General features: G+C 46.3%; 1 protein-coding gene and 1 long non-coding RNA gene across 13 annotated transcripts in view; one reads left to right on the forward strand and one right to left on the reverse strand.

The window, feature by feature from the left end:
* The window catches only part of LOC102413322, a 183,857-nt gene that overhangs the window by 151,901 nt on the left and 5,915 nt on the right, over window positions 1-26,041 (forward strand). The window contains exons 2-4 of the long non-coding RNA XR_003109388.3: window positions 15,072-15,182; window positions 21,433-21,817; window positions 22,724-23,002. This is a non-coding gene — a long non-coding RNA (uncharacterized LOC102413322). The remainder of the gene's footprint in view (window positions 1-15,071; window positions 15,183-21,432; window positions 21,818-22,723; window positions 23,003-26,041) is intronic.
* CACNA1E (calcium voltage-gated channel subunit alpha1 E) overlaps window positions 10,977-26,041 on the reverse strand; it is a 338,709-nt gene continuing 323,644 nt past the window's right edge. For 11 of the 12 annotated variants that reach the window (XM_025285523.3, XM_044942756.2, XM_044942759.2 and 8 more), the window contains 4 exons: window positions 24,002-24,130; window positions 22,784-22,964; window positions 21,459-21,649; window positions 10,977-19,663 (listed from right to left, as the gene is read on the reverse strand). In XM_025285523.3, the coding sequence (XP_025141308.2) occupies window positions 19,133-19,663; window positions 21,459-21,649; window positions 22,784-22,964; window positions 24,002-24,130 (1,032 nt within the window). In that variant the 3' untranslated portion in view covers window positions 10,977-19,132. Of the gene's footprint in view, window positions 19,664-21,458; window positions 21,650-22,783; window positions 22,965-24,001; window positions 25,621-26,041 lie in introns of those variants that run through there. The other variant, XM_044942758.2, reaches the window with a different exon arrangement.

Below are 26,041 nucleotides of genomic sequence, written 5' to 3' on the forward strand. Positions count from 1 at the left end.
TGCATCTTACCCTTTCTGAAGAGCTCTAGACTGACCAATGATTGGTTTACCCAGGATGCAAACCTTTCAGGCAAGCTGAAACAAGTTGATCACCCCATGAGAACCCAACTGGAGTGATTATTTATTCCACTAGAGAGACATGCCTGTCTATCAGGATGCCAGGACCTTCTCTGTGCCAGTCACAAATACACAGCTAGCTGAGATGTAATTCCTGGCATTCTGATAGCAGAGGATTAAGAAACTGTTGTGCCCCGCAGCATGAGGGTCAGTTCAGAAACCACGGTTGCCCACCTGCAGTCTAGTTGCATGGCTTGAAGTAGGGGTGGTAGGAGGGTGGGCTTCAGTCTTGGGGGAGTTGGCAGGGCAGCTTCCACCAGCCGCTCCCAGCCATCTGTGTAGCTTGTAGCAGCAGCGAACGTGAGTCATTTCTGCTGCATCACTGCAAACCACCCATGGGGAGTTCGACCTCCACCTACTTCTAGAGAGGCATTTAACGAAGACTGACCTAATTCAAGCAAAAATAGGTCTCAATTAGTATGTGACTAACCCACTGATTTTTCTAATTACAAAAGAACCTTTCTGCCATGTTTGGTGACTCGATGGTGATGCTTGGTAATGGTAAAGTTGTACTTTGGTTGTGTTAACACTTCTTCCTTTTCCTTCCTCTCATATCCCAGCTTTCTCTCTCCCTGTCTCAAGGGAAGTTAGCAGCTGGTGGCCAATCATGGTGCCTGAAAATCCTCTCCAAGTACCTCTATCTGGCAGAGCAGCTCCCATTTTTTCATGAAATAAATATGGAAATTAGAAATGAAAAATAAGCAAATTGGGACTTGTCTTTGAGACAAGAGTGGGAGAATTATTTAAAAATTATTGTTACTGTTTAGTCACTTCAGTCGTGTCTGACTCTTTTGAGACCCCGTGGACTGTAGCCCACCAGACTCCTCTGTCCATGGAATTTTCCAGGCAAGAAGACTGGAGTGGGTTGCCATTTCCTCCTCCAGGGGATCTTCCTGACCCAAGGAACAAACATGTCTCCCGTAGGTGGATTGGCAGGCAGATTCTTTACCACTGAGCCACTAGGGAAGCCCTATTTAAAAATAGGCTTACAATAACCTGTAAGGACTGATGTAATTGCAACATATTTTAGGAGTGAGGGGTTGCCTTCTGAGAGGAGAAGGTACTGTGATGCTCAGAGTGATACAGTTTGAAGATGGAGCAAGGGTCCAGATGCTAAAGGATACAGGTGGCCACTAGAAGCAGAAAAAGGCAGGCAAGGAATTCTCCCTTAGAGGCTTCAGAAAGAACCAGCCCTGCAAACGTCTTGACTTCAGTCCTGTGAAAGTGATTTTGGACTTTTGACCTCCAGATCTATAAGAGAATAAATTTGCATGGTATCAGGCCACTCGTTTGCATAATTTGTTGCAGCAGCAAGAGAAACTGACACATCATCTTAACTAATGTGCTGGCTCACTCAATGGAAACTACAGATTCGTGCATCCGTGTGCCACACCAGCCAGTCCTCAGATCCTGCCTAATCCTCTCCTAAATGGACTCCTCAGTTCTGCCCACTGCTTTCCATCCCTGCTGTCTTTATCCTCGTCCGGGATAATGGATCTCTCCCCTTTGAACCCGGTTTGTCTCATTTCAGCCACAGTGTTTTTGTTTTTACAGATCAGACCGTGTCTTTCCTCTGCTTCTAACCACCTCAGTGGCTGCTCACTGACTTCAGGATGAAGCCCTGGGGACAAACAGAGTCAAGGTCGGAGGATGTGTTACACCACGGCTCCCACAGTCTCCTGAGAAACGGGCTCCTCTTGGGTTTCTCGGCACTAAACTTGGGGACTGCTGTGGGCTGGACTGTGGTAGGAGGGAGCGGGTAGGGCCCAGTGTGATAAACGGGAACTGCCCTCCAGCCCGGGTGTTCTGCCCTGTACAAGCCTTGTCAGCACAGTGAGATTTCAAGACTGATAGGGTGCAGCAGCGGGAGGCGTCCCTTGGCACTGCTCCAGATAACCTACACGAACAGCTTCGGTGTCGTGCTGGGGAATGGAAAACCTGGAGGAGATGGTGAAGCCTCCAAAGGGTTTGACGTGACCCTCGCTCAGTCACATTATCGTCTTCAGCTGTGTATTCCCAGGACAGAACACGGTGGCCAGAAGAGTGTGTCTGTGCCTTGCAGAACACTTATTTCTCTTTGCTGTATACTGACTCTCTCGGCTTTCTTCTTTATCCTTCAAGCAAGTAAGCCTGCTCTGGCTTACCCATGTGGTATCTGTGTCTTCTGATAATTCAAAGCTTTCCATTGACTAACATGGTGGTTGCGTGAAGACTAAGCTCTGAACCCAGTTGAAGTTCTCTCCCTTCAGGCTCCAGACTTATCCCTTCACAGAGCTCTGACCTTGAACCACAGCAGACTACTTTCTCCCACACCTTCACTTGGCACACTCTTCCCCATTCTTGTGGCCCAACTAACCTCTGCCACCCTTCAGCCCTCAGTTCAAATAATGGCTCTTCCAGGAGCTACTTTTGACTCCTCAGCCCCTCGTAGGGGCTTCCATATTACCCTGAAACTTCCCTACCCTATAAGAATCACAGTCTGGGGCAGAGGTTTATTTGTTGTCTAAAATTTCATTGGATGGTGGACAACTCAAAGCCACTGCTTCATCTGGCTTTTCATTACCAAAATCCTAGTGCTCTGCACGACACTGCATGGTTAATAAATACATTTGATGAATGGGTGAGTGAACTAAGAATAACAGCAATCATGTTTTATAGAATGCCTGTTATGTGATAAGCACCATGCTGAGTACTGTGTGCATGTCTGTGTGTATACGTGTATGCAGTTGATCCTTGGACAACACTGGTTTGAACTGCCTGGTTCTACTTATAAGGCAGATTTTTTTTCAATAAATATATAATAGTACCTGTATTTTCATTTTACAGATCATTAAGTGTGGGGAAAAATTTGTATTCAAGTAGAGATCACAGTATGTGGAATCAAAAGAACTAAGGTTTAAATCCTTATTCTATCCAAACTGTTGCAGCTTCCTGCCCTGGGTTGAGGCGTCTATCAGTTTCTCTATTTTTGAGGGAGAGATAGTAGTATGCAGATTTTTAGTGGCTCAGGGAGTTGGGGCCCCTAACCCCTGCATTGCTCAAAGATCAGCTGTTATCTCTAATCCTAAATACAACAGTACAAGGTTGGTCTTGTTATCCTAATTCCATATTGGGAAAACTAAGGATTCTGTTGTGCAGTTGCTCAGTCGTGTCTGACTCTTTGAGACCCCATGGACTGCAGCACACCAGGCTTCCCTGTCCTTCACTGTCTCTCAGAGTTTGCTCAAACTTATGTCCATTGAGTTGGTGATGCCATCCAACCATCTCATCCTCTGTCACCCCCTTCTCCTGCCCTCAATCTTTTCCAGCATCAGGGTATTTTTCAATGAGTCAGCTCTTCACATCAGGAGGCCAAGGATTGGAGCTCAGCTTCAGCATAAGTCCTTTCAATGAATATTCAGGGTTGATTTCCTTTAGGATTGACTGGTTTGATTTCCTAGCTGTCCAAGGGGCTCTCAAGAGTCTTCTCCAGCACCACAGTTTAAAAGCACCAATTCTTGGGCACTCAGCCTTCTTTATGGTCCAGCTCAAACCATAGCTTTGGCTATACAGACATTTGTCAGCCAATTAATGTCTCTGCTTTCTAGTATGCTGTCTAGGTTTGTCTTAGCTTTTCTTTCAAGAAACAAGGGTCTTTTAATTTCATGGCTGCAGTCACCATCCACAGTGATTTTGGAGCACAAGAAAATAAAGTCTGTCACTGTTTCTGTTTTTTCCCCATCTATTTGCCATGAAGTGATAGGAACTGGATGCCATGATCTTAGTTTTTTGAATGTTGAGTTTTAAGTCAGCTTTTTCACTCCTCTTTCACCTTTATCAAGAGGCTCTTTAGTTCCTCTTCACTTTCTACCATTAGGGTGGTGTCATCTGCATATCTAAGGTTGTTGATATTTCTCCCAGCAGTCTTGATTCCAGCTTGTGTTTCATCTAGCCTGGCATTTCACATGATGTAGTCTGCATGTAAGTTAAATAAGCAGGGTGACAATATATAGCCTTGATGTACTCCTTTCCCAATTTTGAACCAGTCTGTTGTTCCATGTCTGGTTCTAGCAGTTGCTTCTTGACCTTCTTACGATTTCTCAGGAGGCAGGTAAGGTGTTCTGATATTCCCATCTCTTTAAGAATTTTCCACCGTTTGTTGTGATCCACACTGTCAAAGGCTTTAGTGTAGTTAGTGAAGGAGAAGTAGGTGTTTTTCTAGAATTCCCTTGCTTTTTCTGTGATCCAGGAGATGTCGGCAATTTGACCTCTGGTTCCTCTGCTTTTTCTAAATCGAACTTGTACATGTGGAAGTTGTCAGTTCATGTACTGTAGAAGCCTAACTTGAAGGATTTGGAGCATTACCTCACTAGGATGTGAAATGAGCACAATTGTGCAGTAGTTAACATTCTTTGACATTGCCCTTCTTTGGAATTGGAATGAACACTGACCTTTTCCAGTCCTGTGGCCCCTGTTGAATTTTCCAAAGTTGCTGGCATATTGAGTGCAGCACTTTCACAGCATTTGCTTTTAGGATTTTAAATAGTTTAGTTGGAATTCCTTCACCTCCACTAACTTTGTTCTTAGTAATGTTTCCTAAGGCCCACTTGACTTTACACTCCAGGATGTCTGGCTCTAGGTGAGTGACCACACCATCGTGCTTATATGGTTCATTAAGATATTTTTTGTACAATTCTTCTGTGTATTCTTGCCATGTCTTCTTAATATTTTCTGCTTCTGTTAGCTCCTTACTGTTTCTGTCCTTTATTGTGCTCATCTTTACATGAAACATTTCCTTGGTATCTCTCATGTTCTTGAGATCTCTAGTCTTTCCCATTCTATTGTGTTCATCTATTTCTTTGCATTTTTCACTGAGGAAGGCTTTCTTATCTCTCCTTGCTATTCTTTGGAACTCTGTATTCAGATGAGTATATCTCCTTCTCTCAGTTGCCTTTCACTTCTCTTCTTTTCTCAGCTATTCATAAGGCCTCCTCAGACAACCTTTTTACATTGTTGCATTTGTTTTTCTTGAGGATGGTTTTGGTCACCACCTCCTGTACAATGTTATGAACCTCCATTCCTAGTTCGTTAGGCACTCGGTCTATCATATCTAATCCCTTGAATCTATTTGTCACTTCTGTTGCATAATCATAAGGGATTTGATTTAGGTCATACCCGAATGGCCTGGTAGTTTTCCCTACTTTCTTCAAATAAAGTCTGAATTTTGCAAAGAGTAGCTCATAATCTGAGCCACAGTCAGCTCCCAATCTTGATTTGGCTGACTGTATAGAGCTTCTCCATCTTTGGCTGGAAAGAATATAATCAATCTGATTTTGGTATTGTCCATCTGGTGATGTTCACTTGCAGAGTCTTCTCTTATGTTGTTGAAGAGGGTGTTTGCTATGACCAGTTCTCTTGGCAAAACTCTGTTAGCCTTTACCCTGTTTCATTTTGTACTCCAAGGCCAAATTTGCCTATTACTCCAAGTATCTCTTGACTTCCTACTTTTGCATTCCAGTCCTCTGTGATGAAAAGGACATCTTTTTTTTGGTGTTAGTCCTAGAAGTTCTTGTAGGTCTTCATATAACCATTCATCTTCTCTGGCATTTGTGGTTGGGGCATAGACTTGGATTACTGTGATGTTGAATCCTTTGCCTTGAAAATGAACTGAGATCATTCTGTCATTTTTCAGATTGCACTCAAGTACTGCATTTTGGATTCTTCTGTTGATTATGAGGACTATTCCATTTCTTCTAAGGGATTCTTGCCCATAGTAATAGATATAATAGTCATCTGAATTGAATTCGCCCATTCCTGTCCATTTTAGTTCACTGATTCCTAAAATGTCAATGTTCACTCTTGTCATCTCTTGTTTGACCGCTTCCAATTTACCTTGATTCATGGACCTTATATTCCAGTTTCCTATGCAATATTGTTCTTTATGTCATCAGACTTTACTTTCACCACCAGACACATCCACAACTGGGTGTCATTTCTGGTTTGGCTCAGCCTCTTCATTCTTTCTGGAGCTATTTCTCTGCTCTTTTCCAGTAGCATATTGGACACCTACTGACCTGGGAGGGGGCGTTCATCTTTCAGTGTCACATCAAGTAACATGGCTGCAGGCATTGTTCAATGTATAACTGGAATTTGGGCCCAGATCTCTTGCTTTGTGTCAGTGTGTTGACTGACTTGTGTTTACATAAGGCACCCTTTCCCCCTCTCAAAACTTTCCCAGCCCACACTGTACTCCCATCCAAGTCAAGCCATCAGATCTCAGATTCTAAGGGTGAGGAAAGCAGTATTTCCAGTATGCCTGGGAACTGGGCCTGGATTCTCTCCTTTATTTCTGGGTCCAAATAGTTTGATGTCAGAGCTCTTCCTTTGAATTCCTTTGATGCAAGTAGCTCTGTTTTGTGCTTGGTCTTTCCCTAATACCTCCTGGGACTGTTGCAGGGGAGTTAGAAATAGGCTCTGGGATGGGACTGAGGGATGTGAAGACTCAGATTTTTTGTGCTTTTATCAAGGAAGATAGTCCATAGCTTCCATTAGATTATCAAAGGAGTCTTCTGGACATGTGAGCAAGAGGGCCTCCTCAGTACTTCTCTGCTGTTTTCTTCTTTTTTGAAAGTTGTGCTAGGATGGCTGGAGCCTCGTGTGGTTTTCCAGATTCACAGGAGACCTCCTTAATCTCTGGAAGAACCCTGTTAGAGTTTTTCTAAATCTTACATCCCTCATGTATGAACTGGCTTGGGCCAGAATTGACACCTAAGCTCCTTCCTCCGTTAACATTCTGGTTCTATGATTTCCATGTGTTACAGAATCATTTAAATATCAGCAGCTTGAGGCTATAGGTATTTTATGTACATATGTGGTCCGGCATGCAGAGGCAGTTGTTTAGTCTCCAAGTCATGTCTGACACTCTGCGACCCCATGGACTGCAGCATGCCAGGCTTCCCTGTCCTTCACTATCTCCCAGAGTTTGCTCAAACTCATGTCCATTGAGTTGATGATGCCATTTAACCATCTTGTCCTCTGTCGCCCCCTTCTCCTGTCTTAACTTTTCCCAGAATCAGGGTCTGTTCCAATGAGTTTGCTCTTTGATTAGGTGGCCAAGGTATTGGAGCTTCAGCTTCAGAATCAGTCCTTCCAGTGAATATTCAGGGTTGATTTCCTTGATGATAGATTGGTTTGATCTCCTTGCTGTCCAAGGGGCTCTCAATAATCTTCTAGAGCATCACAGTTTGAAAACATCAGACCACAGATTTGGAAACAAGGCCCTGAGGTATGAGAATCTCCTTCCTGGATGGACTCAGTTGTTAACGCATGTACCATTAATTCCTGAGTTGCTTCTTATTTCAAATTGCCTTGAATATTGCTACGTTCATGTGTATGAAGTATTTTTAATGTTGCCATTTACTTTATTGCTACTTTTACAATTACTATCTCCCACTAATGTTTCTCCCATTTTGTTATTAAATGAAAATGGAAATAGAAGTGAAGAATAAGCAAATTAGGGCTTGTTTCTCAAACAAAACTGGAGGCATTATTTAAAAATGTATAATAATGATCTGCTTACTTTTTAAAGTTGATTTCCTTCTCATTAGAAAGCTATGGATCAGATTGTCCTCTGTGTTTCACTGACAGAAGGGGAATGCCCACCCAGCATACTCTTCTGTAGGACTTCCCTGTAGCTCAAATGATAAAGAACCTGTCTGCCGTGCAGGAGACCAGGGTTCGATCCCTGAGTTGGGAAAATCCTCTGGAGAAGGAAATGGCAACCCACTCCAGTATTCTGGCCTGGAGAATTCCATGGCCAGAGAAGCCTGGAGGGCTACAGTTCGTGGTGTCTCAAAGAGTCAGACACGACTGAGCAACTAACACACATACTGAAGGGTTAAGTTTCTTGGGTTTAGGGGAGCTGGGAGTGTACTTGTATGTGACAGTGATGACAGGGATAGTGTCCCCAGACTTTTATCAAGTGCCTATCATGGGGCTGCTGCTGCTGCGTCACTTCAGTCGTGTCCAACTCTGTGCAACCCCATAGACGGCAGCCCACCAGGCTCCCCCATCCCTGGGATTCTCCAGGCAAGAACACTGGGGTGGGTTGCCATTTCCTTCTCCAATGCATGAAAGTGAAAAGTGAAAGTGAAGTCGCTCAGTCGTGCCCAACTCTTAGCGACCCCATGGACTGCAGCCTACCAGGCTCCTCCATCCATGGGATTTTCCAGGCAAGAGTACTGGAGTGGGGTGCCATTGCCTTCTCCTATCATGGGGTAGGCCCTGGCTATTCTTTCTTTCCTTTTTGGGGCTTGGGGTGGACATGAAGGTGTGTGGGATCTTAGTTCCCTGACCAGGGATTGGCCACACACCCCCTTTATTAGAAGCATGGTGTCTTAACGACTAGACTGCCTGGGAAGTCCTGGCTATTCTCTTTATATGCAGTAACTAGTCTGGTCTATACAACCACGTATGAGGTAGTTGTTATATTTTTTCCATTTTATTTTTCTAAGATTTTTTTTTTATGTGGATCATTTTTAAAGTCTTTATTAAATGTGTTACAATATTGCTTCTGGTTTATGTTTTGGGTTTTTGGACAGAAGGCATGTAGGATTCTAGTTCCCTGGCCAGGGATTGAACTCGCACCCCCTGTATTGGAAGGTGAAGTCTTAACCACTGGACCACTGGGGAAGTTCTTACTGTTCCATTTTAAAGATGAAGAAAGTGTTAGGTTAAGTGGCTCGCTCAAGGGCCCAATTGAACTCAGTTGGGTCTGACTCCAGTGCCTGCGTTTGCAGCGTCTCTTCTTTCTCTGTGTTGCTTCATATGCTTGAGGTGTTCTGGAGCTACTATACCTGTGACTCATCCAAATAGTTTGTGTTTAAGGAGCTGACATCTTGGTATTTGGTTTGGGACTTTTCCTAGCTTATCAGCAAAGGAACTTGGTATACAAGTAAAGACATGTTTTTAATATTGTAGAAAATTTAGGTTAAAGATCATGTGTTAGGGTAACCAAGAGATGCTCAGAATCATAATACAGAGGCACCAGAGAGAAGTTCAGAATAGTGTCTGTCTTTGTTTATATATGTTCCCTAGTGCCATTACCCTGTGAAATACCATGGACCTAAGCTCTAGATGAGAAGGGAACCAAACAAACCCTGTGGAAATTCCTTGCAAACCACCCTTTGCCTGAACAAACCAACTGGTAATACCATAGAATGTGGGTAAGGACGACTGTGGCTGACATTCACTTTTCCCAGCTCCCACAGTGATAGAAACCATGGGAAAGACATTGTGACCGGAAAACACACAAAATTTGAGTTGGACAAGAATTTAGAGATTTCCACTCCAGCCTCCAAGGACCTAGGCCGTTTTCTCACAGTCGAAACTATCCAAAAATGTGGTGCAATAATGCTCACTTAACAAAATTATGTTTCTTAGGGCTTCAGAGTTTATTTTTGATGGAACTGCAAAAATGGGGGGCTTACTCTAGAATTTTGGGTTTTATTTAATTGATAAAAGAATTATTCCAATTAAAATACTAAACTCAATACTAGGAGTAAGAGATGATGATGCGGAGAATGAGACAAAAAGTTGTTCTCAGCATGGAAACTCAAAGGGATCACTGAACCCAGGGACTGATTCTTTGTATTAAAGGAGCCATGATGCTAGATGAGGAATGATATGAGTGGAAGGGAAGAATGGACAGCATTTCCTGAAAATCTTGGGGAGTCTGCTCCCTCCTGAACTTGGAAGGGAGTTGGTATCCCATCATCTTCCCTCCCTTTCGGGAGGCAAGTTGATTATAGTTTTATTCATGAAGCCCTGTGCTCCATAAAGAGATTCTCTGCCTTCTTTTAGATAAGAGTGTGTGTGTGTGTATTATATGTTTGTGTGTATATATATATATAAAATTTTATTTGGCTGTGTTGGGTCTTCATTGCTGCACAGGCATTTCTCTAGTTGCAGTGAGCAGGGCTACTCTCTCTAGTTGCGGCATGTGGGCTTCTCAATGCAGTGGCTTCTCTTCCGATCTGTAGTTGGATGCGTTATTCATTACACCACTCGCCCTGTGCAGTGGCTTCTCTTGTGATGCACAGGCTCTAGAGCGTTCAGGCTTCTGTAGTCACAGCATGTGGGCTCAGTAGTTGTGGTACCCAGGTTCTAGAACACAGACTCAGTAGTTGCGGTGCATGGGCTTAGTTACCCCCGTGGGCAGTTGGGATCTTCCTGGACCAGGGATCAAACCTGTGTCTCCTGCACTGTGGCAGGTAAACTCTTTACCACTGAGCCACCAGAGAAGCCCTCTGCCTGTTTTAAAATTCTTCCCCCAAAAATGGTATTTTTCTGATCAGAAAAATCTGCCCAACTTTTTCAGCTTCAGGGAACTAGTTTGTCTGGTTATTTTTTATTTCCTCTAAGATGAACATTTATAATAGAAGAAAATCTTCTAGGACAGGATGTCCTGGAACTTTGGGAAACCCTGGAATTCCTCATAACCAGATGGGTTGAGCAGACATCCACATCTGGAAGCTGTTGCCACTCCCACCCCCCCTTTCCTACTGAGCATCCCTGAGAGCAAAGTTTCACTCCCATGATCTCCTTTTTGAGTGGGAGCAAAGAAAACACATGGTTTCCCTGGTGGCTCAGACGGTAAAGTGTCTGCCTGCAATGTGGGAGACCCTGGTTTTATCCCTGGGTCGGGAAGAGCCCCTGGAGAAGGAAATGGCAACCCACTCTAGTACTCTTGCCTGGAAAATCCCATGGACAGAGGATCCTGGTAGGTTACAGTCCATGGGGTTGCAAGGAGTCAGGGACGACTGAGTGACTTCACTTTCAAAGAAACACATTGAATGAGAGAAGGAAATCAGGCTGATGAATTCTTTACAACAAGGTTTTATTTATTTTCTTGGACCACACCCCCCTAAAGAAACATGAAAGTTGTTTGTCTTTCTTTAATTTTTAATGGTTTTCCTTTTGGATCCAAACGAGCATCTATGTTACAGGATATCCACCTGGTCAACATGCAGTGCTGAACTCTGGCTTTGGGTGAGATGCACCGATACTGTGGGCGGGCCAGCACTGGCTGCCAGTCACGCACGTCACTGAAGGGGCATCAGGCTGGCACGCCACACCGCAGTGGATGCTGCCCGTAAGGAAGCGTCTGGAGTGCCTTGACTCGCACGTGTTTTCTAACACAGGTGGCAGCGTTTTAACAGCCTAAGGCAGAGCACCCAGTTTCCCGCTCGATCCTATCTGAAGTGTGCATCCTGTAAGAACAAACCAAGGGGTGGAATGTCCTGACCTTGGATCCCAAAGGACACAGGGTATGACCTGGACACCCTGTTGTCCATTTCCTTGCAACGTTATCCTCCGAGGCTACTAGCAGAGTGCCATGTGGAGTCTGACATTTATTCATGATGAAACTCCTTTCCTGTGCCACTCTTCGCCCCTCCTCCCTTTACCCTCCCCTCCTCCCTCTCCCCTCCCACGACACTTGTGCCACACGGAAGGTCAACAAAATCTGTCCACTGTTGGCACTACTTTATCGAAGAGCAGCTAAAGTCACTGAGGTTGTCTTCAGGCTGCTTGAAAGCAAGAACCTCCTTTCTCTCCATCTCCCAAGTCTGGAAAATTTTTTTCAGGGCTCTATGAATCCTCTGAGGCCTTTAAATCCACCACGTAGAGTGGAAAGAGGCCGTCTCTAGTACCATGCTAACAAGTTGGTCCGTGATTTGGCAAAAATGAGGATCCCAGGTCACATGCCTTCCTCTTTCTGGGACCAGCTGGTATTTCCCACCTTAACCTTGTCTTTGTTCTAGAGTTTGTTTTTCTCACCTCTACCCAACTTGTCCCAGCTATGAGATGCTCCACATACTAACTTCGTTAGATTTTTCTCCTCCATTTGTTTTTATGTGTGAGTTCTAAATCATGGAATCAGTTTGAGTGGAGCTGGCTGGACAGCTCTCTAATGCCACCAAGAGGGAGGTTCCTCTGCAATCAACAGCACTTAGGGTGGCTTTGTATAAATTTTGGCTTGGTGACAAAACCCCAGGATAGAAAAACACTGATTGATGTTTGGCCTGCAGGCTAAGTATATATCTCCATTGGTAGCCATTAAAATACAATACCTATGTTTTTACTAAATCTGTTGGAATCTGCTTAACACTATATAGCTCCATATCAAATGTAACTAAGACCAGACTACAGTAGACTTTAGTTGGCAGTTAGATTACATTGTTTAGCCCTCATTTCCTGTTACCTTTATTTTTAAAAGTTGATTAATGGCACTTTGAAGTTTTGGAGTGTGTTTTTTCCTGCTCATCCCTTATCAAGGTATCTAATAGGCTTGCTTTGAGTGGCGGTTCTTGGTGTGATGCAGGCCATTGCTAGAAGAAATCAGAGTATTGGAAAGAAAACTGAGTCACCAGAGAAGGTCAAAATTGAATTTGGTAGCTTTGACTTAGTCCCCTTGCAGGTTGGGGGGTCCTCCTCTGAATGAACCAAGAAGGAAGTGGTACTGCCTGGTATACATTCTAGAATCTGGTCTAGAACACAGAGAACAATCCATTCTTATCTCTGACAAACTGGCAGAACATACACACACACAGAGAAAGCTTCTTCCAGATTTCCAGTGCTGAGTAGGAGAAGGTGTCTCAGGAGGATCCTACGTGTTGTGAGCATCTGACCTAAGACTGGCTCAGTGTCCACAAAGATGGCACTGGGAAGCTCTGAGCATGAATACTCAGCTACCTGCCTTCCTGGATTAAAAACAAGAAAGTCTGGATTTCTGTTGTCATTAGAAAGCTAAAAAAAGGAGGAAGGGGAAGATGGGAAAAAATAGAGGGTGAAATTAAAGCAAATCCTGGATTCAGGTTTCACTAAACATAAAGTTTCTTTTAAAAAAAAAATGCTTAGAGCAATGCCAAGACTAAATGGAATATAGGGAGTGAAGACTTTTCTAAAGTGATTTGTAGAGAATAAGTGCTTTATTAAAATGCTGAGTTATTAACTTACTTCCAAACACTTGACACATCCACGAACTAGCCAAGCATTAGTACTTTAATTTTCCCAATAAGGGAAAACTTATGCTGAAGGCATAAGTTACTACAGAAGGCTGGGGTAGCATTTATTATTTTTGACTCCCAATAATTTTCATTTCCCAAATTACTATGCCCTTAAAAGTTTTTTTTAAATCTTTTCATAAAGACATAAATTTTGTATTAAAGATGTCCTATAAAAATCCCACATCCATTTTATTATTTCCTGGGCTTCCCCTATGTTTTCATAGTTTTTCAGTATTCTAGATGACATATTAAGTCCCTAAAAGGAAAAGAAACAAGAGACAAAAGCTGACTTAGAAGGAAAAAGAAGATAAAAAGGAACCCAGAGAGAGAAGCTAGATTTGGTACTGTGTAACCTCAGATTTTTGACTTAAGTATCACATCATTAAACTGGATAGAAATTAATTCCTAAAGAGAAGTTAATTTAGAAACACTGCAGAGCACATACTTATCCCTCCCTGCTGTTCTAGAGTAGGTCTTGTACCAAAAAATGCAACTAACCAAACCAAACCAAAATCCAAATTAAAATAAACACAAATCCCCTTTTCTCTTTTTACCTGATCTACTCAACTCTTTCAAATCCCCAGAAATAAGAATTCAAACTCAGTAATTTACATAATAGCACAGCTTATTATAAAATCCCTTCTTGCATTTAGAAGGTCAAGATACTAGCCATGTTTTTGGCATGGGGTGGGGAGGGAATAGAAGGAAACAAGACTATAAAAATAGGCAGTTTGGGGACACTCCAGCAACGTGATGAGACTTTAATCTGAGTTCCATTCCTGCTTCTTAACTGGTGTGAATTTTAAGGGCAGCGTTCCAGGCCCTTGGGTAGGATGGGAGAATCTATGAATCTGTTCTCTTTGGCTTGGAGCGATCTAAGATGCATAAGCTTCAGAGGCTCAAAGCACAACGGACTCAAGAGAAGAAAAAGACGGCCATCAGATACCAAGGATGGATCTGTCTTTTCCTAGTCTTTTGTCCCCCCACCCCACAAGTGGTATGTCTGTGTTCTCTAATCAGGTGAACTGCAGCACAGGGCAGCTGACAATCACCGTGGCAGGCTGGAGGGGAGCCTGCCCCTGGAGTCAGCAGAGAACCATTGGCTGCTGCTCTGTAGGGTTATTAGACCTGGCTACGATGTACTGGGTGGTTGAGAGAGGAAAAAACAAAAATCAAAATGTCCACACGGCTGACAGGGGCAGTGTTTATTCATGTAGGATCTCCTCTGATCGCCTCGTGGAAAGGTTGGGTCATAACTCCTGAGTTAATCTCGTTTGGCTTTTGTTAAAATAAGAGCCTCTAGTGTGGATATATAGTTATCCAAATCTGGACCTGACTCCTTCTGGATGGCTGGAGTTAAACCATCATGCCCTGACTGTCCACTTGCAGGGGGCCCACATTGTCCTCCTTTCTGACAGCATAAAGTCCCCTTCTGAAACTCCAGAACAGTGCTTGGTGTTCTGGAATTCAGGAGAGAAATATGGACAGGATAGATGAGAAGCAAGTGAAGAACAATCTAGCCCAAGGCATGGACATGTCTCTCCTCACCCTGATTTTTTGCATACACTGGCATTGGGCCTTTGAGGATCACAAAACATTAACAGACATGAAACTGGTAAGAATAGCAGCAAAAGTTCCTTAATCTTCAGGTCTCATAAAGTCCCTGCAAAATAGGTGACTTTCTGCTCCCCTCCTGTGATACATACGCCCTTTTCCAATACAACCTTAAAAGATGAGGTAAGAAATTAAAGAATTTCTCAATTTATCCCTGGCATGACCCACTAAAGAAATATTCTGTCCAAAAATGAGACATCCAGAGCAGGCTTTAGAAATAAGGATGTAGTAAAAAAAAGAAATTGCAAACTTTCTTAAAACATCAGATTATTCAATTTTGTTTCATTATTCCAGGAGAGACCTCATTTTCCTGCAATGGGCGTTCGAGTATGTGGACATTTTATACACACCAGCAGCAGTTCTACAGCTTATACTGTTTCCGATCATCTCATGAATAATCACCAGGTGAGTCCCTGACTGTATTTCATGAGATTCAGGCATGCCCAAAAGGGCAGAGAGCCCAGCAGATAAGCTTGGACTGGGTGGACTTAACATGATCCCCTGGAGAAGGGAATGGCTACCCACTCCAGTTTTCCTGCCTAGAGAATTCCACGGACAGAGGAGCCTGGTGGGCTATAGTTCATGGGGTCGCAGAGAGTCTGACATGAACACAAAACCTTCTCAGGAGCTGTGTCATTGCTAATATGTGGCCAGATGAGGGCTCCGCTGGGAGGACATCCAAGATCATCACAAAGCCCATGCTAAAGAGGATGGGTATGGAGGATGCGTGCCGGCGAGGTGGTGGAACATGGGGTCTTCTTGTGATCCCTGTGTCAAGGGAAGGCAAAACCAGAAGATCTGGAGTTCGGCTTCAGAGAACTGGTGGTATCAGGGATCTCAGAACCTCATAGGAATGCTGAATGGGGAGAAGCAAACCCCAGAATAGAAACAGATCCCTCAGCTAGAAGAGGACACAGCCCCACATTGGGCAGCTATGTTCACGGTTCACGTTGAGCATGGGGGACCCTCAAGGGTACCGTCCCTTCACAGTGTAGGCAATTCTATCCTGATCCCAGCTCACAGGGCACCTTGGCCTAGAGCTCTACCCCCTTGTCTGAAGGTCTGCTGGCACTTGGGCCCCTCAGTGACTGAGATTGACAGAGGGACAAGTATATCTATAAAGAGAGAAGAATTTCCCATCAGAAGTCTGTCTGGAGCCTTAAGTGAAGAGAGGAGTATCTATATACCAAGCTAGTTAGAATCTCTCTCTGCCTTGGTTTCTTTTCCTTCTCTTTCCTTTTTTTCCCCCTTTCCTTTCCCCATCGCCTACCTTCTTATTTTGAGGGGATCCTAAAGACTCATATTAGCAAAGGAAACTGGACACGTAGCCAAAGACTCTTCTGAGGGGACCTACAGAGCTAAGCTTGATCATGCTGTGTGCCTCAAGCAAGGTGGTGGTCCACCTGGAATTTTTCAAGATGCTGCCATACTTTTTAATGCAAAGAGAAGCAGAGGTTTTGTGATTCAAAGGGGGCCTCTTCCCAAGGGAAAGAGGCAGAATCTGCTACCAAGGAATGGATCTCCTGGTTGGCTGTGACAGGCAAGGTTTGGGTTCATATTTATTCAGAGGTGGAAGGAAACCGTTATAAGATTATGCTAATGTGTTCCGTGACTTAACAGAAAATTGCCTTTTATTTTCTGGTCTTAATAGAAGGGCAAATGCAGGCTAAAGGACAAGGAACCTGATTTCTCGGTCAGGGGAAGTGGAATAAGAGATGAGTTGGTAAGTTCATGTGTACCAAAAAAAACAAAAACAAAAAGCCCACGGGGCTGGCCAGGGACCTGCATCTATGGTGCATGATATCCCCCTCTCTGGGACCAGGTGCTCTTGTGGATGTGAGTTGAAGGAGTTCAGGCGTCCAGGAAGGCTTCCTGGCATAGCACACTGAGTGTCTGTAATGCCGTGTGCAGGCAAATCCCACTTCTGGTAATTTTGCCAGCCTCCATGTCTCCTGTCGCCATGGCATAGGGGTCATTTCAACGCCCTTTCTCAAAACACAGAGCGACAGGCTCACTGGGAAAGCTGCATTGCCAAGGTGGAAGCAAGCAGTTTTGTGCAAAGCAGCCCATAATAGCAGCACTTGGGCAGGAAATGACACCGAGCGGAGGAAACCTTTAAGACAGCACAAGGCCCCGCGTCTTGAGTCTCAGGTCACACCTCCGCCTCTTAGGGTCTGGGTGCTACACGGTCCCAATCCCAATGACCCCCGGGGGCACACGGGTGTGCTGAGCCAGAGAGGAAAGAGGAAACAGTGCTTCAGAGCCGGCGGCCTATGTGTCTGCCTCACTGGTCTCCTGCAGGGGACTACTTTGGTTGTGGGCTGACTGTGGCCAGGAAGAGCCATCCCTGTCTAGGGCAGAAGGCAGGGCCATCACAAATGATTTTGCAGCCACAGCGTTGAATCTGGCTTTTCAGAGCTGATACAATGACACCTTCTTTCTATTTCAACAACAAAACAAAGCAAAGCAAAAAAAAAAAAAAAAAGCCCCAATTTCATAAGAAAGGTAACAGCCACTGACTGCTCTACCTAAGAGGTGAAGTCTGCCAGGGTTGGAGGAGGATAAAGAGTATTTATCTGCTATAATCTCAGCCAGGGAGCCTCTGAATCTCCCCAGGGAGAGCCCCAGGAGGCAAGCTCCATCCGCTCCCGGCTGGGGGAGGAGGGCCCTGCCTGGTACCCCGCCTCCAGGAAATCCTTCCACCTCATGGTGATGGTGCTGGGGAACTGGAGAGGGGGGTGAAGGGATGGTCCCCGAATGGGTCATTGATACAGTGAAAGGAGCACTGATCGGCCTAGAAAGGACTCTCTTTCTCAATGCTTCTGAGTTTGGGGGGTTAGGAACAAGGTCCTGAGGTTGTCTTCTGCTCAGCTCCTACTCCGGGAAGGGGTCACGCCCAGGGGAGTATTCAGGGCCACTAGGGCTCCACGCCTATCACTTTGTATTCTGAGGCCCCACCGGAGCCTGCTGTGCTAGAAGCAGCAGCCCAGGTCTAAGCTGAGGTATATTTTCTCATCACCTTAAAGAATCCTGACAGACTGATCCTCAATCACACACCAGCTGCAGAAGCTGCCCGTCCGAGGGTCCCTCCCTCACAGGAACGCTTCAGTAAACTCAGATTCATCGAAGCGTCTCTGGTTTCGGCCTTTCTCATCTCTACGGAAGCCCCTAGCAGGTGAGGTGTAGCCCACCTTGTATAGGTGTGTGCAACCCTCTTGGGGGGTGGCCAGGCCCCTGGCACAGCAATGGGCCTGGCTCGTGGACCAAAGTCTGGGCTGACACTCAGCCAGTACGTGCGAGACGGTGCCGCCCCGCTCCACGTACCAAATTACCTCCATACTGGTTGGAAACTGACTCTTGCTGAGTCCCTGAAGTGCCCCCGCCACAGGGCTCCCCCGTGGCTGGCATCTCCCAGGCTGAAGCCTGTTGTGGCATGGGGCACCAGCGCTAAGGCTGAACTCTGTTCACATCATCTGGTGTCCTGGCCACACCGATTGTCACATACTCTGAGACTATCACCCTCACCAGAGCGCCTCAGGCACCTCTCTGGACTAGGGGGGGCCTCTTAGCCTATCCTAATGAACACAGCACCTCCTGAGCGGGTGACAGGCTCAGACAGGACTGTAGCGACCAGCACCCCAGCTCTCCGCGTCTCCACCACTGCCTCTACAGTGAGGGCTGCCAGACTATGGCTTGGCTCATTCAGACCAGCCCTTGCTGCTGCCACCACGGCAACCCGACCCCTTCCCCTTTGCTGCTCTCCTCCCTCTCTGCCTCCCGCCCTTGACATCCGATGCTCCTGAACTTAGCCTATGCTCCTTGCGGGGAAGCAAGCCACAGGGAAACGCGTGAGATGGTGTCGCAGTGGCCCTGGTGGCCGTGGTGCTGGCTGAGGAGGAGGAGCTGGTGAGGGAGGCAATTCCTCTCCCGGGGTCTCCACGACTCCCCCGGTGAAGAGCCAGAACGTCTCCCAGGCTTCTCGGGGCAATGGGCACAGACAGGCCGGCTCGATTTCCCCCCAACGGCTGCATAAAACTGGGAAGGGGGCAAGGGGAGGCAAAGCCATCCTGTGTCCCTTCTCCCCTGGGAACAACCCTCCGTCGTTCTTGTGTTTTCTTTCCCCAGCAAAGAGGCAGAACTATGGCAGTGCCCATCTTGCACAGGGAAATAGAGCGATTTGGTGGGTTTGAGTGGTTTGCCTTCTGTCCTTCCCTTCCTCTCCTCTGATAACTGTGCGGTGTCCTTCCAGCTCCTTCCTCCCTCTTCCTCCCCCCCGGGCCGCACTGGCTTCCCAATTCGGGTCTTGGTTTTTCTCCGTTTGAGAGAAGAGCATGCATCGGAGGGGGGAGCAGCCTCTAGCACTTGTCGTCTTCTTCCGTGTCACTCAGGAGGTCGCTGACAGCTCCGCACGTCATGCCCGGTCCAGGACCCCCGCGCCTCCGCCGCCGATAGTGCCCATTGGGCATCTGCCAGCTGTGCCGCAGGGGCGGGGCCGAGCCGATGGTGTTGGACCGGCCCAGGCTGGTGGCCACGGCTGCTTCAAAGGTGAGCGTCTCCTCCTCGCCGCAGTCCGAGGCGTGGGAGTCTTCGTGCAGGGCCAGGTAGGGCTCGGAGATGTAGCGCTGTGGGGAGGGGTGGCCCTGCCGGGGGTTGGAAGACTCGGGCAGGCCGGCGTCGTTGCTCTCCAGAGCTTGGGAGGTCAGTGGGGAGCCACCCTCGCTCCCATCAGCTGGTGGGGAGATGCTCCCAGCGTGTCTGATCAGAGAACTGTAGGAAAGGAGGGGCCGAGGCTTGGGAGGGACCGGTGGGAGCTGCCGCCGACTTCGTCGTGGGGTGCTGGAGTCGGAGACGGAGGGGATGGAGCTCTCACTCAGGGACCCCGTGCCCTGTGTGGCAGGAGAAACATGGCATGTTAGCCTGGGTTTGGCATCCTCCCTACTTGGGACCTGGTTAAGCTCTCTAACCCCTCCTACCGAGAGCCACTGGAACCGCGCCCCCCCCTCCCCCGTCATTGGGTTGGCCAAGAAGGTCGTCCAGGGTTTTCAGTACAATGTAACAGAACACCCGAACGAACTTTTTGGCCAAGCAATACCAGTCACAGCCACTCAGGGATGCAGAGATGAAAGGAGATTGAGAAGCCAGTACTACTGGGCGCGTCAACTTTCATTATGCTTACACATCTCTGTGCTTCCCTAATGGCTCAGCGGGTAAAGAATCTGCCTGCAATGAAGGAGACACAGGTTCAATCCCTGGGTTTGGAAGATCCCCTGGAGGAGGAAATGGCAACCCACTCCAGTATTCTTGCCTGGAGAATCCCATGGACAGAAGAGCCTGGCGGGCTATGGTTCATGGGGTCGCAAAGACACACAACTGAGCAATAAGCACATGTGCCTCTCTGGCATCAGAAGGTCTGGCTGGGGCCTGAGCTCCTTCATTTCTACTAATAACGAGCTCTCAGATGTTTGTTCCATGGAATAAACGCATTGAGTAGCAAAGATTCAGAAAGCTGTATCACGTGGCACACTAAAAGAAAATCTTGAAGTTTTAGGAAAGACAACTCCATGGAAGGTGAATGAGTGCCCTAGAGTTACTCGGTCTGGGGTAAGTTCTTGGGAATTGGGTCTCAGGGCATGGCAAATACCTTCCCTCATCTTCTCCTTCTGCATCTGTGTTTTCATTGGTGTGCTGATGTTAGCTTGGCTTGTACACCCAGCTATTCATCTTCTGGTTCAGGCCTGACTTGACTTGCTCACCTAGTCCCCAAGGTCCCTGAGATGGTAAACGGACCTCCAGGGAGGCATTTCTCAAGGTGTGTGTGACCTAGGAACCATCCGCTCGAGATCTTCTGGGAGATCCTTGGGTCGTTCCAAGTGCAGATTTCTGGGTTCTCCTTTCTGGTGGGTGTCACTGCTGAAGCAGAAGGTCTCAGGAATGTGCAGTTATAACAAGCCCAGGTGATTCCATTCTGCACTGAAACTCACCAGCACTGCTCTAGAAGTACCCTTCTCAACAGCCTCTAAAAGCTGTCTATGGAAGCCCTTTCTCTTCCCCATTGCCACTGAGTGGGTCTGCCATCAGGCCTCTGACAGCCTTGGAGTGAGGTAAGGCAGGGAGCCAGGGACAGCAGTGAGGAGGAAAACAGGGCCAGGGAATGTTTTCACACAGCTCTGGTAGCTATTTCTTAGACTGGGCTTTGTTTCAGGAACAGGGCAGAAGAAGAGATGGTCTTCCTCTTGGGATAGCTGGAAGCTAGATAAATGAAATTGGATTGATCTTTTGTATCTTGTGTTGAGAGAGGAATCACCATTCCAACCAATACTAAGGATCATGCAATTAGCCAAAGACATTTTTTTTGCCTTAAAAAATGTTCCTTTCCTCTGAAATCTGCCTGAGATATTTATGAACTTACTTGTTGTGGCTTTGTAACTCTGATTTCTGAGGACCCAGTCAGACTGACCCCTACACACCACTGTCTTTCTTGGGGTACTCTCTGATTTTCTGTGAATTTATATCATTTCTGAATACATAAGCATTAAGTAGCTAATCTCTGTGCACAATGGATATCGTTTCCTGTGAAGGTGAGGTCTGTGTGAGTGCTGGATGCACATGTTTTGCATCCAGTGTTAAAAGCCCGCCCTTCCCTGTCTTCCTGCAGAGGCTTGGCTTCCTCTCCATGCTCACCTGTCTGTTGGGGGTCTGTGGCCTGCCTTCACTGGGAGACCGGGACTGACGGCGCTCTGGGGACTCCCAGTCGGCCTGGGTCCCTCGCTCCTCGGAGTTGCAGCGGGAGACGTCAGGAGAGAGAAGATGCTTTCGCTCTTTCGATCGTCCCCGCTCTCTGCCCCCCGAGCGGTGGGTGTCGGACTTGTGGCCTATGAGAGATGAAAAAGCAGTGAATCATAACTCTACCCATCCTGGCTGCTGAACAATTCTTACAGTCTGGGACCGAGCCTCTCAAGGACCCTGACTTCTTCAGGCATGTCAACAGGTGATCTGAAAGGGAGGCAGAAAAGGCTGGAAAATTAACTTTTTGTGAAGAGGTAAGTGTGCAAGTTGTCACTGGAAAGACTTACAAATCCAAGGATGCAACTGTTCTCTTTTGCTTCTGTTTGTGCTAGATATAATTAAGGTAGAATCTTTGCCAGCAGCGTGGCCCAAGAATCCTCTAAACTTTTTAGGGGGAAAATGGCATTAGGGGAAGGGAATTAAGAAGCTGCTATGAATGAAATAATGGATAGTTACTATAATGTCCTGAGACTGAAGTCAAAGGATTTCACTTCTACTCAGGAAGATCCCCGGGAGGAGAAAATGGCAACCCCCCCCCCCCCCACCCAGTATTCTTGCCTGAGAAATCCTATGCACAGAAGAGTCTGGCAGGTTACAGTCCATGGGGTCGAAAAGATTGAGACACGACTGAGGGACTGAGCATACACGCTCCTTTTCTGCCACTTACCTGCCCTCTGATATGACGCAGGTCATTGGTTTTTTATCTTTCTTTCTTCGTTTAGTAAAATGAAGAAACAGCTTGAATAGCTATTTGGCTGAAGAACAGCTTGAACCAAACTAGTGATTTTCTGTTTTTATCAATATGACCCCTTCCCTTAAGACACAAAACAAAACTCAAATACATAAACCGATTCCAGGTAGCATTGTCCGGGTTGAAATGGAGTTGGTGGGTGAAACCCAGAGCCTGCCAGGGTTCTCTAATACATCCCTAAGGCAGAGGAGTGGTTTGTAGAAGCCCCTTGAGAAACCTCCACTTTCATGATTTCTACAGCCTGGTCTGGCAGAAAGAAATCTCATTAGCCTTTGTGATGACTAGGGAGAGTTTTGTTGCTGTGTTTCATGATGTGAGTCAGATAGAGAAGCCCTTTTATTAAGAAGCATTCTTCCTTCACTCCTATAACCCTGTCTTTTGTCTGGATTCTGTTGCCATGATTTTTCAGTTCTCATCAGGATCAGCCCTTCGAGAGCAGGAGCACCGCAGAGAGTGAAGACCTTCTCACCTGAGTCTGAGTTCAGACGGTGGGCTGACAGCCTCAGGGAGGAGTGGTAACTCCGGCGCCGCGACTTGTAGGTGTTTTCGCTGCTTCGCTCCATGGAGAATTCCTCCAGCCACGAGGAATTTGAACGCTTATCGCGAATGGTGGAAAATGAACGTCTCATGGAGCTGGGGTCTGTCACCACCTGGAAACATGAGCCCCCGCCCCGCCCAGGAACACAAGGTATGGATTAATTACTGAAATAGTCTAAAAGTAAGGAAGATAGAAGACTGAGATGGTTGAAGATTGCCAACTGTCACCTCCCACGACCCCCTCTTGTTCAGAGCTTATGCTGGAGGAGGCTGTTCCGGAAAGCATCTTTACGTTAACATGGTCACCAGGCTGTTGCAGGGCTCCTTGTCATGCTCAGGGGAGCAGGGAGCTAAGCGTCCTCTGCGAGCTGCCCAGAGCCATCTACCCCAGGGACCCAGCCAGGACCTGCCGTGAACCTTGAGCTGCTTTGAAATAAGTGAGGGCTACTGTCAGAAAGTCTCCATGATGCAAGAGGCATGGCTTTGCCTTTTTGTATCTTGCCCTCCTCAGAGAATGTGCTAGAAGCTACAGTGCTAGAGCTTAGGAGAGCTGGTAACTGAATAGACACCGCAAGGCTCCTGAGAATGCATTGCTCTCTCCATCAGTCCCACCCCAGCTCCACATTCAACTCGGGCAGTCTGATTTGCCACAGATATTAAAACAGATCCACAAAAATTTCTTGTCGCTGTCAAAACTTTGATGCAGGACAGACAGACAGAAAAAAAGAAGCCAGGAAAACAGACAAAGGAATGAGGTGTGGTCTGTGCTGGTTAGGACAGACAGTCCTGACACAGAGCTGTGTGCGTAAGTAACCGCATATGTGCTAGAAGAGCAGGAACAGAGAAGAGGAAGGGAAAACCCATGGGGAACATCCTGGAGAGTATTTCTTGCCTAGCCAGTGGAGTCGTGAGGATGTGGAGCCCATCCAGAGGCCCCGCCCTTTTGCTGGCTGGCCTGTTGTGGCTAGACTGTCATTGGAAACACAGTGTGGAGGAGCATGGTCCATAGAGAAGGCCCATGATCCAGCTCTTAGAGAGGCGTGGGAGCAAGTCAAGGGCTCAGCTGAAGATGTCAGATGTGTTTTCATAACCCACCAATTCAATATAGCCCAGGATGCCACTGAACACAGCAGTGGTGGTTGCCTTTTACCTGGGGATCCACAGTCAGGCGTGGCATAGAGGATGCCTTCCCAGAGCCCGCATGCTCCTGGGTGTCCGAAGGAAGGTAGATGCCATGGTTAGAGGGCTGCACGCTTTTTAATTCACTAACCTCTGGCTCCTAGAAATAAACACACAGCCAAGCTTGTGGGAATTGGTTCCATCCCATAGCTTCTCACTTTCAGTGGATGATTCTGCCTCCTCCATATGAAGAATGGCTTTCAGAAGAGAGACATCCATCTCTAAGGTCTCAGATGTAGGCATACATAGGTTTGTGTTTCTATGTGCACATGTGTGGTATACCAGATGTCCCAAAATAGAAACTTCTAACTAGGATTCAGGGGTAAAGATCACCTTTTCTAGTTAAGGACCATCTTAATTATTACTAAACAATGCATCAGATCTTACCACTTTATGAAATTTACTTTCTGTAAGTTGCTAGTGTTGGGTTTATTCTTTTAATCTGAAGAATCTGTCAATTAACTAGAAAGCAGTGTTTTAAGGAAAGTCACCAATTTATGAAATCTTAAGACATGCTTTTAAGAGCTTTCTTATGATTAAAACCAAAAAAGGGTGTGGGTAGCCATCTTTCAAGAATGCTCTAGACTGGTGCAGTCCAATAGAAATATACTGCAAACCACTTATGTAATTTAAAATTTCCTAGTAATTACATTTTAAAAAGCAAAAATAAATATGAAACAATAGATTTTGTTTAACCCAATATATACAGATATTCTCACGGCAACATATAATCAATATAAAAATAAGGTATTTTACATTTTTTGGCACCAAGCCTTTGACATGGTGTGTATTTTTACACTTATGACATATCTCAGTTTAGACTAATCACATTGTAAGTGTTCAGTTACCACATGTGGGCAGTAGCTATTATACTGGACTATGAGAGCATTTGAGAGCCTTAAGAAGTTGGATTGGAAATCTCTAGATTCCTGCCCAAATCATTTAATTTTCCTGGTTAAGGAATGTTAGTTTGGCAAATGTACATGCTCTATATAGACAGCTAGTATCACTGCATAAAGAGTAGAGCTGCTTTAAAAATGTTTATCCTGGCTACCCAACAAAGAGAGCTAGGAATATTTTGGACATCTGGAGATTATACCAGAAAAAGAGCATTTTATATTTAGGAAATGACACCCTGAAGGCATGGGTGTATGAGTAGGGTACTGTTAAAGGTAAGGGTGTCTAAGACACCCCCTTGGCCTCCATGACCGTTTGGCCGAGGGGTCCCTGGTGTGAATGGGAAGCACTGCCTTCACGGGACAGGATATGTGCACTTGAGTTATGGTGCTTGCAGTGTGTGCTTTATATAGTACGCACGTCCCACCTGAAACATGTGATAATGCTGCGGTCTGTGTGGTAACGATACTGCGCTCTATGGGTGTCAGAGGTGGTGCAAGACACACACAGATCACAGCCATGCCCCAGGACATGGAGCAGGAGCACACAGTGGTGAGTGTGTAGCACGGGCTGACACCTGAACTGGACTACAGACACTAGGACTGACAACGAGATGAACACAGATCCAGAAAGTGCTGGCACTACAGCTCAGCCCTGGGGAGCCTGCAGGGAGGATGATGCAATAAAGTCTCCCTGTGAAAGAAAGAACACATGATTGAGATTTTTCTTAGCAGGCAAGCCATAAAATGATGAGAGGTCCCTTTAAACTGTCTGTACCAATTAGGCCAGGGCCTTGGTGCTAATTTCCTCAGAGAGGAAGGCAGGGAATGACTCCAGGTATTTTTACCTACCTTACCAATAACACTTTCAGGCTGCCACTCACACAGTGAGGGGAGGGGAGGCTCTGGTCTGGTGGTCTCCCCAGTACAGCCATCCATAATTCCAGGTTTCCTCAGTCCCAGGAAATGGAATCACTCATTTGCTGGTGCTACTGAAGTATCTCTTCCCTTCTGAAGGGTACCCATCCCATCAGACATACCACCCACAAGCAGGCCATACCCACATTCCACCCACACATCCATTCACGAAGCTCTGGGGTATGCATACCCTGGGA

The sequence above is a fragment of the Bubalus bubalis genome, chromosome 5 (genome assembly GCF_019923935.1).
Source record: "Bubalus bubalis isolate 160015118507 breed Murrah chromosome 5, NDDB_SH_1, whole genome shotgun sequence".
In the NCBI taxonomy this organism is placed as follows: domain Eukaryota; kingdom Metazoa; phylum Chordata; class Mammalia; order Artiodactyla; family Bovidae; genus Bubalus; species Bubalus bubalis.